The sequence below is a fragment of the Orcinus orca genome, chromosome 19, assembly GCF_937001465.1.
Source record: "Orcinus orca chromosome 19, mOrcOrc1.1, whole genome shotgun sequence".
Classification (NCBI taxonomy): Eukaryota; Metazoa; Chordata; class Mammalia; order Artiodactyla; family Delphinidae; genus Orcinus; species Orcinus orca.
The window spans coordinates 46,541,566-46,559,891 of record NC_064577.1 but is presented as its reverse complement, the minus strand read 5'-3'; the positions used below and the strand labels follow the sequence as shown (position 1 = coordinate 46,559,891).

Genomic DNA, 18,326 nt, shown 5'->3' with positions numbered 1-18,326 from the left:
TTAGCCTTATCTTTACTAACTGTGGAACAATCTCCAAAATACTACTGCAGTATCACATGCCAGTTAGGTGCTCCATGTTAATGAAAGTCACAGACTATTTTCTCCTATTGACAGTTTATGTTTGAACCCAAGAGAGTTGTTCTGTGTATGCAGAACATTTAGCTTTAAAGCATTCTTAATTTTTTTAATATTATAGTCTTTTAAATAGAAGCACTCCTGTTCCCCATTATTTGCCTTATAAAATCAAATACAGAGAGTTCCATGGTGGCCTAGTGATTAGAATTCCGGGCTTTCACTGCCTTGGCCCGGGTTCAATCCCTGGTCAGAGAGCTGAGATCCCACAAACCACATGGCGTGGCCAAAAAAAAAAAATCAAGTAGAATATGTCTTTCCTAAGCATTACAGCACAGGCCAAAATGTGCTAATATCAAATGTACGTGAATCATAAAAAGCTAAAATCATATTCCTTTAGTTATGTATTTACAGACTTCAGATTTCTTTTGTTTGGTACCTGGACTATATACTCTGGTGTCTTGTTGATACTGTCATTGCCAAACCAGAAATGTAATCATCCTACTTTCTTCTCCCTTGAAAATAGTTGTAGTTAGGTATTTTTTAAAAAGGTCTTTTGCACACGTGCATGCCATAACTTTAAACTGCGTTTACTATACTATTTCATCCTTTCTCCACAGATATCACCTTGTATTGCTTACATGTTTTCTGGTTTTTTTTTTTTTTTTGCGGTACGCGGGCCTCTCACTGTTGTGGCCTCTCCTGTTGCGGAGCACAGGCTCCAGACGCGCAGGCTCAGCGGCCATGGCTCACGGGCCCAGCCGCTCCGCGGCGTGTGGGATCCTCCTGGACCAGGGCACAAACCTGTATCCCCTGTATCAGCAGGTGGACTCTCAACCACTGCGCCACCAGGGAAGCCCTACATGATGTTTTCTAATCCTCTCTTTGGTACCAGACCTGTATGCCAGCTATTTTGAAGGGGATAAGTTTATTCATATTTCTTTGCAACACATATTACAAGTATATTTTTGGATTTTAAGGACAAAAACAGAAACCTTTTTGTTTGTGTATGTGCGGTAACAGTAGCTTATAGTAAAACTCATGATTTATTTCTCAGGTCTGTATTTATTACTAAAATAATCTTTCAAATAAAATTATTCTTTGTTTTTTTCCCTAGCCTTAACCATGCATACGTAACTCCATTGAAAATTGAAAATAAATGTGATTTCACATCCATTTTAACTAAAGTTAGAATCTTCAGTATGTCATCCTAGATTGCAAAACTTCTTTCTAATGGAAATAAGACTTAAATTAGTTTCTGGTACTTGTTAGTACTCCATCCAGTTTAGCTATTATGAGTGTTGCCACAAAACAGATTCTCTGCAGGAAAGCAGTGGACTCTGATATAATAAAAATCACCTGTTTTAAGGAAGGCCTAAATAATCTAGATTATTTTCATTTGATATGTTTTTTTTAAATTATGGGCTGTTTATGCCTTTCAAATTAGTAACCACTGCTTCCTGTCTCTTTTTACATACACTAGTATTCCCTCATTCTTAATCTTACTTTCACCCCAAACATCCCATTTTACTTTTGAACACTCCTTGTACTCCCTATCCCCCTGCTACCACCACCCCAAAACGTATTGGGATGGCCAAAAAGTTCCTTCGGTTTTTAAGTAAAAATAAGAATACACATTTTTCATTTTCACCAAGAACGTTATTGAACAACATATTCACTCTTTTGTTCCACTACCTTCTGCCATTTTTTCAGGCAGCTTCATAATTCCATCTTCCCAGAGCTTTATCTTTTTGAGCAAAGAACTGTTCCAGGTACCTTTTAGTCTTCCAGGGAATTGAAATTATTTCCATTAAGAGAATTTTGTAAAGACCGAAGTAAGTAGAAATCCAAAGGTGCAGTGTCTGGTGAATACGGCGGATGAATCAGAACTTCCCAGCCAAGCTGTAACAGTTTTTGCCTGGTCATCAAAGAAACACGTGGTCTTGTATTATCCTGATGGAAGATTATGCATTTTCTGTTGACTAATTCCGGATGCTTTGCCGATGCAAAGTGCTGCTTCCAGTTGGTCTAATTGGGAGCAGTCCTTGTTGGAATTAATCTTTTGGCTTTCCGGAAGGAGCTCATAATAGAGGACTCCCTTCCGTTCCCACCATGTACACAGCATCACCTTCTTTGGTTGAAGACTGGCCTTTGGTGTGGTTGGTGGTGGTTCATTTCGCTTGTCCCGTGATCTCTTCCATTCCACATTATTGTACAGTATCCACTTTTCATCACCCGTCACAATTTGTTTTAAAAATGGAACGTTTTCATTACATTTCAGTAGAGAATCCCATGCAGAAATACGGTTAAGAAGGTTTTTTTCACTTAACTTACGTGGAACCCAAACACCAAAGCGATTAACATAACCAAGCTGGTGCAAATGATTTTCAGTGCTTGATTTGGATATTTTGAGTATGTCGGCTATCTCCCATGTGGTATAGTGTTAATTGTTCTCAATTAATGTCTCAGTTTGATCGCTGTCAACTTCAACTGGTCTACCTGACCGTGGAGCATCATCCAGCAAGAAGTCTCCAGCACAAAACTTCGCAAACCACTGACACGTTCCATCAGTCACAGCACCTTCTCCATACACTGCACAAATCTTTTTTTGCGTTTTAGTTGCGTTTTTACCTTTCTTGAAATAATAAAGCATGATAACGCTGAAAATTTTGCTTTTTTCTTCCATCTTCAATATTAAAATGGCTACACAAAAATTCACCAGTTTTGATAAGTTTTTTTTTTTTAAGTGCACACTGATACGACAGCTGTCACAATACAGTGTAACAAAACTGTTTCAAATGAAGTTAAAGACAACTAAGGGCTACTAGAGCCAGCTTACGGAAAAACTGAACGAACTTTTTGGCCAACCCAATAGATTGTGTTATCAAATCAAAAGGTGAGTGGACTTTCTGGGGAAAGAGGGATCAATTATTTTTTCTGTTTCTACTTCCTATCAGTTCTAGCAAATAATACTTAGGAGTTCTAATTTCTTTCTAGTTAATTTCCTATAATGTTTTCTCCCCTTTTTGGCCAAATAATAGTCTATCTTTCTCTACTAGGTTCATTTTAGTCATCATAATGCCTATTAGTCAAAGTATTTTAATGGTGGCTTTTTGTATATTTGCCATATCATTATTAGGATCAATAATAGTTACCTATGTGCAACTTGAAGGCTAACTTCCGCCCACTTAAATTCTTTGTCACTGCTGAAGATTGTGATTATCAAAAGTTGTAGGTTGTCAGCTCTGTGGAGGGAAATCTGTATTTCTCCCATAAAGCATCACACGTACAGTGTGTCAGCCCTCCGAGAGTCGAAATACTGGCCATCTGAGCTGTTGGACTATCTGGGAATATTCTTAAGCACAGAAAAGTAAGAATCCCACCCAATTAGTTTCTTACAGATAGACAGTCAGGTGGAGGTTATCATATATTTGTGTTGGGGAGCCCTCAACATTTGGATTTGGCCATGTCCTGCAGGACCTGATGACAGCGTACCTTGCAGGGAAGGAGAGTCGCTCCCAGATAGCCCTCACGAGTGGCCCTGGAGCAGGAAGTGGTGAAGCAGATCTTCTTGGTTTGGGAGGAACCTGAGGTGGACCTCTCGTCCTGAGTCTGGAAGGTAAATTTGTTGTTACCTGTAAATTATGGTTCTGCTAGTTCATGCTATGCCAATCCAGACTTTCAGAGGTATCCCTCCTGCCAGCAAGAGAAGACAGATGACTTGGATGAAGATGGCTCTCAAGCCCTGGGTCATTTAGTCTTCCACACTTAAGAGTATTCATTTTAAACAAAAGGGCAGATATATCTATGAAATGACTTTATTATTTCAACACATTGAGCACATACTATGCAATGACTATGGTGCTCGTTTTTGTTTCTTCATTTTTTTTCTTAGCGTGAACCATATGGATTGGTTTAAGAGGGCCTAGCAGAACCACAACCTTACAGGCAAGAACAAATGTCACTTTCTGCTACTTTCTCCTATACCAATCCAGACTGTAGGGAGCAAAACATAACATACCCCACTAAAGTGAGCATTAACTTTATTTTCTAAGTGAGCATATTGACACATTCTCTTTAGTAAAATGTGACCAGAAGTTATTTTCTCCAAACAATTGTTAAGACTTAAAACAAAAGTCAGTATGACATTGTCACATCTAGCTCAAAAGGGAGTCAGTCCTGTATGCCAAATTCATTTAACAGTGTGCCCACCTAACACACAACTTGTCAGCATACCCATGCTTCTTCCTTCTCAGTGAAAAATAAAGCCCATTCCACAAGATTTGGCAGCCAAACAAAGAGGAATGGATATCCTACCTTAATTTAATGCATACATTTCACTGCATCTGTCTGCTCTAATTGGTTCATCCTCACAGAAATTAACACATGGTCTTTGTGTTAATATATGGTAGCTTAATCTGTTACCTATCTTCTTTCCAGCCTCTCCTTTTCTAATCATATCTGCTGGCAATAGGGATGGCCCTACAGTCTAGAATGATATAGGGGGAGATAGCAGAACCTGAAGAGTCCATTCTTTCAATTTAAAAAAAGCAGAAAGAGGTAGTCATAATAGATGTATTATTTTTTTGCACAGCTCGGGAAGATAGTTATGTGTATCCTTCCAGAATTACAAATAGTTGAGATAGGCCACTGTCTCCAAGTGATTGAAGTATATTCATTGCTTGCTACTTTAAAGAATAGCCGTAAGTTGATTCTGTGTTTGGTTTCTAGACTTATCCTAGTTCAGTGTTGTTTGACATTTTCTTCCTCTCCTTCAGAAGTTCCTTAAACTATTGAGAGCATAAGGGTTGAGTGCTGTTTTAAGCTAATCCTGTTGGGTTAGCATCCACCCAAGTATGAGCAGCCTTGCATGGAAGACATTTGCCCAGTGTTCAGATGGACTAGTTTGTGTGACTCTTGGATATCTTTGTTTAGTCATCTTTTAGCTTTGAAGCTATTTTGTCTTTTCCTGATTTGTTCATATTATCAGGTCTTTTATAACCTTACCTAATCCTTTTTTCTGTGATCAAGGTTCTAAATTGTATTTAACGAGGAGCTGATTATCAAGGACCGCAGAAACTGTTTGGTAGTATCAGTATTTAAATTCCTATATTCATTTATTTGGTTTAGTTAACCATTGCTAAATTCTAAATAGTTGTAAACTGCCTCAAATTTAAGGATTAAAATATAATGGAAATTGTAATTTGGAAACATTAAGTTTTGGAAAATCCCTTCATGGTATTCATTTAATAGGTTTTCTGAGTCCCCATCTTAACCATTTGCGTGGAGGCTATTGATTACCAGATCTAACACTGAAAGTTTTCTCTTTGTTTATGTTAATTCCTGCATGAGAAATTTTGAAATAATAAATTATTTAACAATTTACCATGGTACGATTCTCCAAAAACTCTTCCACTCCACCTTTTTAATAACTTTATCTGGTGCTTTTGCCACAGGTCAGTTGTAACAGACTATATTTCTATTCTATGAATTTAACTGAAGTTGAAAATATAGATAACTAAGTTTTGTTTCTCTACGTTTCTGAAACCACATTGCTGATTGGAATTATCTTTCTTTCTGCTCTTTGACCAGATCTTTTAAAATTAGAGGTTAAGGTAAAGTACATTCATTCAGTTCATATTAAAAATAATGAATTTCTTAAATCAGCTTTTTCCTTTGAAACCTACTATCAAGTTTGTAATTTGGATTTTACAAAAATTGCTGCTCAAGTCTTGTTTTAGGGCAGTTTTGAATTTTGAACTCGACATGGATCTATTCTAATATATGTGAATTCTCTTCATCTTGAGCTTGTCCCTGACGTCGGCTTTTTCCAAATAGAATTCTGTGACACAGGGAATAACAATTATATTTTTAGAGAAAAATGAATGAATTAAACGGTATTTTTAGTTTAATGTTTCCATGATTGATAGTAGTGCTTAATTTTGAATGATGTGTTTTAGGCTTTATTTAATAAGATGATAATTTAATAATTTTTATATGACAGGCACCTATGGGGACCTGCTGGGGTGATATCTCAGAAAATGTGAGAGTAGAAGTTCCCAATACAGACTGCAGCCTACCTACCAAAGTCTTCTGGATTGCTGGGATTGTAAAATTAGCAGGTGAAAAGCATGTGTAATAATTTACTTTAAAAATGTCAATTATATTTGTAACTTATGAGAAAGCATATTTGTAAATTTTCAAGTATTGCCAGATAAGTACGATGTAGGGCAGAGGTTAGCAAATTTTTTTCTGTAAAAGACCAGACAGTAAATATTTTCAGCTTTGTGAGCAATGCAGTCTCTGTCATAACCATTTAACTCTACCATCATAGCATAGAGGCAGCCGAAGCAGTACGTAAATGAATAGGCATGACTGTGTTCCAGTAAAACTTTATTTATTGTTATGTGTCATAAAATATTATTTTACCTCTGATTTTTTTTTCAGCTATTTAAAAATGTAAAAACCATTCTTAGATGGCAAACTAAAAAACATCAGGCAGTAGGCCAGATCTGTGGGCCATATATAGTTTACCAGCCCCTGGTAGAGGGAGATGCTTTGCAAAGTAACAAAAAAGTCGAAGTACTAAAAAAAAGTGATATGGTCCATAATATGAGAAGTAAACTAGTGATGAAAATTTCATCTATTTTGGGTACTACCTTTTTCTTCATTCCCACCTCTTCCAAGTACCCCAGCCCTTATTACATTGTTGCTCATGAAGTAAATGCATTAGGTGTCTGCTGTGTTAGACACCGTGGGCAGGTGACATGCAGACGTATAAGATTTGTTTTTTTCAGCGAGCTCACATCTGCTAAATATTGAATACATTTTAACACAAGGTGCTTAGTGAGTGGTGCAGTAGGACACTAGTGCTTCAGAGGGGGAGCAGCCGCTCAGATGATAAAAGTTGTCCTGAGATTACTGGAAGAGGTATCTTACTCCTCCTACTCTTTCTAGGCTTATCTCCAGCCATTCTCCCCCATACACCCTGCGTATTGCTCCCTATGTACTGCTGATAGACTTAATTTACCTAAAAATGATCTCAATTCCGTCTTTCTGTCTTTAATGGCTTCTTCGTCCTTAAAGGATCAGGATGGTCAGCATTTACAGCTATTGATGAGTTTCACCATACACCACTGACCAGATTTTTTATTGTTCCCCAACATAAATGATCTGTTCTTGTGAGATTAGTTTTCCTCCTCTCTCATACAGCATGTTCTGTGTCACTTCCATGCCTTTACTCACTCACTCTCTCACTTACCGTATTTAACCCAGTTCAGTTCCCACCTTTTCCTTGAAACATTTCCCCAGCTATATAAGCATTCTTTAAATGCTTGTATTATGCTCTACACCTTAATTGAAAACAGCAGTATATATTTTTTTGCTTGATGGTTAAATCAGTTGCATTTAAATGGCTCTAAAGATCAATGTATTTAATATCCAAGAATTATTTCTATCTTCCATCTGGTTTTACATTTCTGTTTTATCTGATTGCACCTTATATCTCATTTTAAGCCCCTTTAATGACATTTTAGAAGTGAGCCTGATATTGATCATGAACCCAGAATCAGCAACAGTTAGCAAAGTCATGAGTTGTTCTGTGAATTACTGAATTTTAAAACTAAAAGTTTAATGCTATAAATTTTCATCATAAATATTAACACATGAAAATGCTGACTGAACTTAGCTCCCAGCCTGAAATACAAGTTTATTGGGCCTTTTTTATTCCACTAAAGGCCTTAAATTAAACCTTAATCTATTATCAATACAAGGTTTATTAAATTATAAACAATATATATCCTATACTATTTGTTCTTTTCAGGAAATAATTCTTCCGATTTGTTTAGTACATATAGATTTTAAGTGATTTCACATACTTTTATTTGTGTTTACTGAACTTTTTTACCTCGCATTTTCAAATCTTATTTCCAAATAAACAAGACAGAAAAGTTTAGGCTCCTAAAGGAGCCACATCCAAATTATCCAATAATAATTTGGTCACCTGATCACTTGGATAAAGCAGTTTCTTTGAAATGTACTTTAACTGGATTTCTGTGACTTAACAAGGTTATACTAACTTACCACAGTCTTCTTTATTTCCAAAACTACACATTCTAATAGAACTTTCCCACCCCTCTTTTCACTGAGAATTTCTTTTCTAGAATTTAAGAAACTATGGGTCAAGTTGAAATATATTCAGAGGAGTAGGCCATGCTCTGAAAACAGTTAAACTAATTACATTGTTCAGATAGTTCTCAAAGTTTCATCTATACCATTAGTGACAGCAGCCTCTGGGAAGGTGTTATAATGCAGATTCTCAGGCTCACCCAAGATCTACTGAATCTGGATCTCTGGGGTGTGAGGCCCAGCTATCTGTCTGTTCACAAGCCCTGCATGTGGATCTGTTTCAGATGCTCACTGACATTTGACAACCGCTACCAGCAACTATATCCTGTTTTATTTCATTTGGTTTTCTTATTATGCGGCAATTGCTTTGTTGGTTTCAGGCTACAATGCCCTTTTAAGATATGAAGGATTTGAAAATGACTCTGGTCTGGACTTCTGGTGCAATATATGTGGTTCTGATATCCATCCAGTTGGTTGGTGTGCAGCCAGTGGAAAACCTCTTGTCCCTCCCAGAAGTGAGTAGCTTCTTTACCCTTACTATAGAGTATTTGCACTTTAATGCAGTTTTACACTTAGTAACGTTAAAGTGACATAGAAATTAAAATAATGTTTTTTGGTTTCAAGTAACTTACTTGCTAGTAAGACATGCTTATTTTCCCTATTTTTGTTACTCTTCTTGAGAACTTTAATTGCAGGGAAATTTGTTATTTTTTTTTTTTTTTAACAAACAGTTTATGAAGCAATTCTATTCTTTGCTAAAGTGTAACTGGTTATTTCTTTTGTTTTAGCTATTCAGCATAAGTATACAAACTGGAAAGCTTTTCTAGTGAAACGACTTACTGGTGCCAAAACACTTCCTCCCGATTTCTCACAAAAGGTAAAGACAGGATCTTAGAAAGGACTGAAGTGGCAAATGAGAACTCTAAAAAATGGAATACCTTCGAAGTTTTTTAAGGAATTGTTTGAATTAGTGAGTCAGATGACCTATGTTAACTATCGAGTGCGCTCGGTATTTTTATAGTACAATACTAAAATTATTTGTAGACCTTTGTCATGAATTCCCAACAGTTCTGCTTTTGTTTCAAGGTTTCAGAGAGCATGCAGTATCCTTTCAAACCTTGCATGAGAGTAGAAGTGGTTGACAAGAGGCATTTGTGTCGAACACGAGTGGCAGTGGTGGAAAGTGTAATTGGAGGAAGATTAAGACTAGTGTATGAAGAGAGTGAAGATAGAACAGATGACTTCTGGTGCCATATGCACAGCCCATTAATCCATCATATCGGTTGGTCTCGAAGCATAGGCCATCGATTCAAAAGATCTGGTAAGCACCTGTCACAAGAACTCCTGTGGAAAATATCATTGAGGCTAAATTGTACTACTTGGTTATTTTTCTCTGCAGAATAGCATAGATCAAAACTAGTTGCCAGGGCTGCTTATTCTACCTTAATTAGGAAAGTTTCACACCAGGATATTAATGTCCTAACAGTTCCTTTATATTCCTTCCATTTGTGCTCAAGTAAAAAACAATGCACTTTTGGTCACAACTACATTTGTTTTCTTACACTTTTTTATCCAGCCTGTTTGAAAGAACTGAAGATAGCCTTTCCCTTTCCATTCAATTTTAGTTGAAATAGTGAAATTAAATGTGGTTAGGCTTAATACTAAACACATTAAAACGTACCTTCTAAAGTTGTAATTCCCTAACTAGGGAATTTCCAGCATTCTGATTGGCTGAATGTATTTAACAGCACATGTACTCTAAAGAGAGAAAGACTTTTAAAGAATACTAATCACCATAAATGTAGAAGGCATGTATTTTTGCCATGTTTTAGAGTATACATACCTTGTGAGTTTGAAACCTTCAAAGAAACGTGGTTTTTGGTCTTCCCACAAATGCTGACAGATTAGTATGTAACTTTTCCTTGTAGATATTACAAAGAAACAGGATGGACATTTTGATACACCACCACATTTATTTGCTAAGGTAAGAAGTTTTTATAAGAACCCTCATTTGTAAATTAGGTTTGAAATAGGGTTGTGGGTTTTTTCCTGATATTATGGAGATCGTAATTACATATGTTCACCTACAAGGATTAAGACCTTGTAATCCATATGTGTCACAACTGTTGATTATAATTATTCTTCAATTCTATTTGCCTGAATTCTCTCTATTCCCTAATGGAAGTTTGAGTTATAATATTAGGTAGGTAGGAGAAGACACTTGGTATTTTCATCTGGTAAACTTCTTCAACTTGGTATTATTTTAATTATTAAACTGATAACACTTGTGACAGTAGATGTACTTTCATGTAATTCTTTAGGTAAAAGAAGTAGACCAGAGTGGGGAATGGTTCAAGGAAGGAATGAAATTGGAAGCTATAGACCCATTAAATCTTTCCACAATATGTGTTGCGACCATTAGAAAGGTAAGAGAATAGGTTTTAAACTATAGAAATGCAGTTATAGGAGCTAGGTTTAAGGTAATAGGAGAAGGAGGCCCCTAACGTATTCATTTTGACATAAAATGTGTGCATCTGCGTCTTCACTGGGGAGAACGTTACTAGTAATTGCAAAATAAATTTGAATTCTCTTAGGGGCTTTTCTTTTTATATATCTTGTTGTCAAGATTGTTATCTTGAGTCTGCTACCTTTATTTTATGGAAGTATATCCTTAAGTTAGAGGAGGAATAGTTATTTAACTTACTTCCTGGTCAAAGCTTGTCCCACACAAAATTTGTAACAAGGCCAAGTTTATCTTCAGTTTCCTACGTTTCCTTTGTGTGCTTTTTTTTTTCCCTTTTAGTAGTACTTTACTTCTTCTTTTCTCTTTTTTTCTCTCTTCTGAAACTGTTTTTATAAAAAGATGTAGAAGAGTGGTTCTTAATTCTCAGTAGGCATCAGAATCTCCTGGGGAACAAAAAAAATACCATTGACTAGGCCTCTTCCCTGACCCTGCACCCCCATTCTGATTTAATCAGTCTGGTTTGGGGCCCTAGCATTGGTTTTTTGGGTTTTTTTTTAAGTCCCCAGGTGATTCTCAGGTACAACCAAGGTTAAGAACCATTGATCCAGAATCTGCTTACATAAAGGTGTAACTAAATTGTGATTTGCATTTCAACACAGTTTTAAGCCTTAAGCCAGAAGAATTAAAAACAGTTGTGATGGCTGCCATGTCCCAGACACTTGTGTTCAGGTCACACAGCTAGACCACACAGGCTCCAAACCCTTGTTCTTCTTCTTCACCTGACTGGTGATCCAGACCACCTGGTACTATTTAAAACATAGATTTCCATGACCTACTTCAGACCTACTCAATCAGAATCACAAGAATTATTGCCCAGATATCTGTATTTGTTTAAAAAATAAAGAAAATAAAAAGTTCTCTCGGTAATTCTGAAAATCAGCCAGGTTTGGGAACCAGCGCCATGCTCTGTGTGAAAGGAAAATAAGTGTCCAGCGAGTAAATACCCAGCTTCACTCAGAACATACTTTATGAATTCTTGCCATGCTAGGTTTGGTTTGGACTTTAAGAAGCTTACAGTCTTGTAGAACGAGATAAGATGTATGAAAATAAGTTTAACATACAAGATCAACTATGATTTAAGAAAGGTACAAGTACTGTTGGAATTCAAATAAAGAAGAGGTCACATCTTCTCAGAGGAATCAGGGAAAGCTTTATGGAAGAGAGGACATTTGAAAACTTTGTCTTGAAGGATGGGAGAAACTGCCAAGCAGAGATGCAGGAGGAAACTGTGCCATGGAAAGTGAATATGCACAAAAGCATCAAGAGTGGAAAGTACAGGCCACGTTTAGGAAATGGAGAGTGGTTCGCACACATTACACATCAGACAAGTTGCTTTGAATATTCTGGACCGGGCTTTTTGTTTATGAGGAACAGAAACCCACTCAAGTGAGCTCTAGGAAAGTTACTCTAAGGTTGCAGTGGGCACGCTCACAGACAGGCAAGGACACAGGGATGAGACCTGGGAAGGCATAAACTTAGTGTTATCCTCCACCTCTCAGGGGCCTCTTTATTCCACCTATGCTCTGTGTCTGCACCACTCTTCTTTCACTCTTTCTCTGTTGGTGTTCTGCTCACTCAGTCTGCACATGGTAGCCCCTGTCCCTGTCTGTATCACAACCTTTCAGTGCCAGCTCCAACCGATGGCTTGACTACTATCTCTGTGTCTGTTAATTCTAATTACTGAGAGAGAATCTAAACAACTGAGCCCAGCCTTTGGCCTGGTCCTCTGAAGGTTGAATACTAACCCCTGATCCAGTCAGCTGTATTTAGAAAGGGAGAAAAGAATCCCATGTGAGTGGAGGTAGTCCTTTCCAGAGGTCTTAGAGCTGTTAAGGTTGAAGAGAAAGTTAGTGTACATATCCAATATAGTAGAAATAACTAGGAGAAAGGAATCTGCAGGCAAAGACAAAAAGATGATGGGGAATTAGATTATGCAGTCTTTAATGCTTGGTCAGGCTGTCTGAGTTTTCTTTATGAACAGGAGAAGTTGGTAAAGGTTTCTGGAATGAACGGAGGTCATACCAAAGGAAAGTTTAACTGTGTAAGAGGGGAGATGTCCATAGAGGAAGGCTGAAAGCAATGATATCAAACAACATAATGGGGAGAGAGTTAGTTAATGGCAAGGATAAAGGGACTGAATGTTTAGGGGGAGCTGTGGGGACCCAGTGATTGATTGCCTTTGAAAGGAGCAGGAGAAGGAAGTTGTTGGTTTGATGCCCTGTACTAACTCTCAGAGAATATGTTCAGCATGCAGGTAAAATGCAGGACTGAGACAGTTTGTTTGAGGGTGACAAACTCATGATAAAACTTGAGAAATTGTTGGCATAAAAGTCAACCATTGAAGAGTGGATGCCATCATGAAAACAAAAGAAAAGGGCTAAAATCAGAAACAAGAGTTGGAGGTGAAAGGGTGACCACCAAAATAATGTGAAGGAATGAACACAGAGGTGAGAAGATGGACCAGTAGACTGTAATGTAATGAGAGTATGGGAATAAATGTTTCAAAAAATTGAGTAGTCAACTGGTATGGAATACTGTAAGGGAGGCTGAAGTGTTGGGAAAAAAGGCACTGGATTTGACAAACTAGGAGGTCATCGGTGAATTTAGCAGTTTAGTAGGGTCAGGACAGAAGTCAGACTTCAAGGAGTTACATAGTATATAACTTGCATTGAGTCTCTGGGTGAAGAGTATATAGGAATTCATTGTATCATTCTTGTATCTTTTCTGTAAGTTTGAACTGTTTCAAAATAAAATATTTTTAATGTAATGGGAATTGGGAGACATTAGAGTATAAGAGATGGTGTTTTAGGAGCAAGGTACCAGTGACAATAGGTCAAGATGGAGAAGTTTGTCTTGAGGGGCAAAGAAAGGACTACTACTTACAACAATTTGAGGTGCAAAGGATGGACTGTGAGGCCCCCCACATAGTTTCTGTGATAGAGGAGCACGATCATCCAGAGCATGAGAGAGGTAAAGTTGGAGCTTGAGGAAGGTGGAAAAGGTTTAGAAAAGCTTCTCTATGTGATAAATCAGAAGGAAATAAAGTTATTACTGAGTAGGATTTAAAGCTTAGCTGAGACTAGATAGTTAAATTGTAGAAGAGCACTCAGCCCACTTTCACGTGCCACAGCAGCAGACAGCCTTGGCCACTGGCAGAGGTACTGTTTTCCCTAGACCTCTGAAATCACTTCTGTGGAACCATGCTGTGATTTCTGGTACACACTAGAACTTACACAGATGTTTTTCATTATAATTTCAGTTATTTAAGGTAATTAAATAAAGAAACATTTTTCACTTTTAAGAGATCTTTATGTAATAGATTTTCCTTTCTTTTAGAATGTGACTTAAAGAATCATTTTTATAATAGTGGTACCTAATTTTTTTTTTTTTACATCTTTATTGGGGTATAATTGCTTTACAATGTTGTGTTTCTGCTGTACAACAAAGTGAATCAGCTATATGTATACATATATCCCCATATCCCCGCCCTCTTGAGCCTCCCACCCCTCTAGGTGGTCACAAAGCACCGAGCTGATCTCCCTGTGCTATGCAGCAGCCTCCCACTAGCCATCCATTTTACATTTGGTAGTGTATATATGTCACTGCCACTCTCTCACTTCTCCCAGCTTCCCCTTCCCCCCACCTCCATGTCCTGAATTCCATCCTCTACGTCTGCATCTTTATTCCTGACCTGCCACTAGGTTCATCAGTACCGTTTTTTTTCCATATATGTGCATTAGCATCCGGTATTTGTTTTCCTCTCTCTGACTTACTTCATTGTGTATGACAGACTCTAGGTCCATCCACCTCACTACAAATAACTCAGTTTTGTTCCTTTTATGGCTGAGTAATATTCCATTGTATATATGTGCCACAACTTCTTTATCCATTCATCTGTCAGTGGACATTTAGGTTGCTTCCATGTCCTGGCTATTGTAAATAGTGCTGCAGTGAACATTGTGGGTACCTAATTTAAAATACTTGGAATTCTGTTAATTTAAAAGGTGCTGGCTGATGGATTCCTGATGATTGGGATCGATGGCTCAGAAGCAGCCGATGGATCTGACTGGTTCTGTTATCATGCAACCTCCCCTTCTATTTTCCCTGTTGGTTTCTGTGAAATTAACATGATTGAACTTACTCCACCCAGAGGTACTTCTTCCTAATATATACACACTGGGTTTTCATCCTTGCTTTCCTTTTACATGGTACCTGTTTACAACATTTACCACAGCCCTAGATTTCTTGCTGTATGAAAATATAGTATGTGTGTATACGTATATATAAACATGTGTACATAACAAGAGCTGGGGGGTGCTCTGCAAACACAAAGAACTGTATCCTAAGTAGCTTTAATAAATTACATTGGTGTAGAATTTTCCCTTAGCATCTGTACATTTTATAATAAGAATTGGTATTCTCAAGCCCTGTTGAGATGTTGGTGTAGGCTCAAAGAGCTACTGCATACATGAACTTTTAAAAAAAATAGGTACTTTAGCCTTTGAGAGAAAGCAAGTTTTCATCTTTAGATTACCATATGAGGGAATAATTCCCTGGCGGTCCAGTGGTTAGGACTCGGGACTTTCACTGCCGAGGCCCTGGTTCGATCCCTGGTCGGGGAAGTAAGATCCCACAAGCCAAGCGGTGTGGCCAAAAAAAGTTAAAAAATAAAAATAATTACCATGTGACTTTTTAAAAGATTACATACCCTTAAATAGCTCATATGGCTTAACCAGTGACTTTCCTAATTTCAATATCTGAGCCTTGGATTTTTCTCTTAAGGAGGAGAAAAGCCAAACAGAAGACTATAAAAATAGTATTTGCCCAGCCAGTGTTCTTTCTTACAAAGAAAGAAAAATACTACTGAAAAAATATTAAATATTAGACTGTTCTAAGCCTAGGATTGAAAAGCAAAAGTCTGTAGTTCTTACACACTGAGGAGAGGAGAGTTACTTTGGCATTAGAATAAATGGGCGCACCTGTTTCTGCCTAGAAAAAGAAGAATATCCATCTAACAGGGAGGAACTGTTGTACTGTACAACATTAGCACCTGTGATTGTAGTGCGCACTGAATTACTTTATATCTGCATTTTAATATTACACTAATTTTAGGTGAACTCCTAGTTAAACCAGTTATGTTTTTCAGGTTACACAAAACTTCCTTTTAAATGGTTTGACTACCTCAGGGAAACCGGCTCCATTGCAGCACCAGTAAAACTATTTAATAAGGTAAATTTAGAAGATCGCATAATACTTACGTGGATTTTTTTTGATGCTTCACAAATGCAAATCATTGTTGATCAAAATGTCTTTGCCTTGTGTTAGAATTTCTTAGTGGAGATTAATGTAAACAAATATATATTAGTAAAACAACGTACATATTTCCTTTACATAGGCATTGAAGCTTGTTTCCAAACTTCGTATCATTTTTAATCTGAGTAAAATAGGAATGAATACATTTCCTAACTAGTTCTTATATGTTTCACCTTCATATGTTTCAATAATTAATTATTTGGGATTTTTTTGGTCTAAATTGTTAATTGGTTATGTTACTTCTCTTTTGTCTTTCTTAGTGTTAGTAGAGTTATACATTCTTCTTTTCACCAGTGTTAATATTTTGCTTCTCCATGTTAGGATGTTCCAAATCACGGATTTCGTGTAGGAATGAAATTAGAAGCAGTAGATCTCATGGAGCCACGATTAATATGTGTAGCCACAGTAACTCGAATTATTCATCGTCTCTTGAGGATACATTTTGATGGATGGGAAGAAGAATATGATCAGTGGGTAGACTGTGAATCCCCTGACCTCTATCCTGTAGGGTGGTGTCAATTAACTGGATATCAACTACAGCCTCCAGCATCACAGTGTAAGTTGGTATACAGAAAAGGTGTCCTTTTGTAAAAATCAGCAATTCTCCGAGGACTATCTCACATAAATCATCTTGTGAGCTCACAGGACAAGAATATACCTATGTCTGATTGGTTGCCAGGTAAGATCTTAAGACTCAACAACAATATCACAGAATCAGACCATGTGTACCATGGCAGTGTGAACTCAATAGTCAGTTGCTTAATGACTATAGAAACACAATATTAAGAGCACTCACCAAATTAAACTAGACTTCCTTTAATGAGTTTAAAGTTATAGGCTAAAATTTATTGATATATAATAAGTGCTTATTGAATAAATAATGGAATCTGTCTGGTATTGAGCTTCATGGTTTTGCAGGAACAAGTACCCTTATTTTCAAAACATCGTGTACTTTTATAAACGTCATGGTTTTGGTGAAGATAATTCATCTAAGTTGTACCTAGAGTTGTAAGCAATTATTTGATATCAATTTTCTCTTTTATTTTTCAGCATCAAGAGAAAGCCAATCAGGTTCATCAAAACAGAAGAAAAAGGCTAAGTCCCAGCAATACAAAGGACATAAGAAAAGTGGGTCACCACATGGTGTTTATATACATTTCCTAACTTGTCGGCCAACTGGGATCTTGGTATTGTTGCACAGAAGTGGTATCCCTTGTGAGAGCTGATAACTGTGCATTCTGTATTATGCTTAAAGGTGCAGTATGCCATAAAAGGCAAACCTTTTCAATAATGAGAAGCACTTATCTTTGATTGACATGAAAAATTATTACCATAATATTTGATATATGGTAAAGAATAGAGTCTGTGAATGATTCGTTTTTTGTTTTTTTGTTTTTTGGTTTTTGGTTTTTTTGCGGTACGCGGGCCTCTCATTGTTGTGGCCTCTCCCTTTGCGGAGCACAGGCTCTGGACACGCAGGCTCAGCGGCCATGGCTCACAGGCCCAGCCGCTCCACGGCATGTGGGATCTTCCCGGACCTGGGCACGAACCCGTGTCCCCTGCATCGGCAGGCAGACTCTCAGCCACTGTGCCACCAGGGAAGCCCTGTGAATGATTCTTGAAGTAATATGTAAACCTTCTGAAAATTAATCCTTTTTTTAAAAATTTTTTATTAAAATAACTGTAAAAGCAGATGCTTGATGCTTACAATAGACTTGGAAACTAATAAACCCATCCTTCTTACAAACCAAAACTCTCTTTCTAGAATGATACTTGTAAGAAATTGAAGTTAAAAAAAAAAAAAAGAAAGTCAAGTTGATAGGAAGCACAATCAGGCTTAAGAAACTCTTTTTCAATATGCTGTCTATATTTTACCTTACAATGAATGATTACTGACATTGATGCCAAAGTAATATAAAATATATTGATAGCTCTGATTCTTTTAAAATCTCTCTCCCCGACCCCATAGTGAACTACAGATTTTTCTCTTCATGAAACCTGTCATGGAATATTTCATTCTGAGATAAGATTATTTTTACTTAAAGATTTTTTTTAAAGTAAAAAGTATATTAGAGGATTGAAAGTAAAACAGATTTTTCCAACTGACTTGCCATATGTTCAACTAAGTGCTAATCTGTCTCATTAACAAAAAAGAGACTGAAACAGTGTGAAGAGTCAAATATACCTTCACACGTTTGATTATAGTTGATGTTAATTGTTTTTTCAGTGGGGACTTCTAGCAGCCACTGCAGTGGTGCTTTAGTTTCCTCCCCACATGAAACCCAGGTCA

The 18,326-nt window shown here is 37.1% G+C and overlaps 1 protein-coding gene across 13 annotated transcripts in view; it reads left to right on the top strand.

The window, feature by feature from the left end:
- MBTD1 (mbt domain containing 1) overlaps positions 1–18,326 on the top strand; it is a 69,986-nt gene that overhangs the window by 39,682 nt on the left and 11,978 nt on the right. For 11 of the 13 annotated variants that reach the window (XM_033410942.2, XM_033410940.2, XM_033410935.2 and 8 more), the window contains 10 exons: positions 6,077–6,194; positions 8,580–8,714; positions 8,988–9,076; positions 9,286–9,520; positions 10,128–10,183; positions 10,521–10,625; positions 14,728–14,875; positions 15,870–15,952; positions 16,358–16,592; positions 17,087–17,164. In XM_033410942.2, coding sequence (XP_033266833.1) covers positions 6,077–6,194; positions 8,580–8,714; positions 8,988–9,076; positions 9,286–9,520; positions 10,128–10,183; positions 10,521–10,625; positions 14,728–14,875; positions 15,870–15,952; positions 16,358–16,592; positions 17,087–17,164 — 1,282 coding nt within the window. Of the gene's footprint in view, positions 1–3,473; positions 3,692–6,076; positions 6,195–8,579; positions 8,715–8,987; positions 9,077–9,285; positions 9,521–10,127; positions 10,184–10,520; positions 10,626–14,727; positions 14,876–15,869; positions 15,953–16,357; positions 16,593–17,086; positions 17,165–18,326 lie in introns of all 13 variants that reach the window. The other 2 variants (XM_033410950.2, XM_033410945.2) reach the window with 2 other exon arrangements.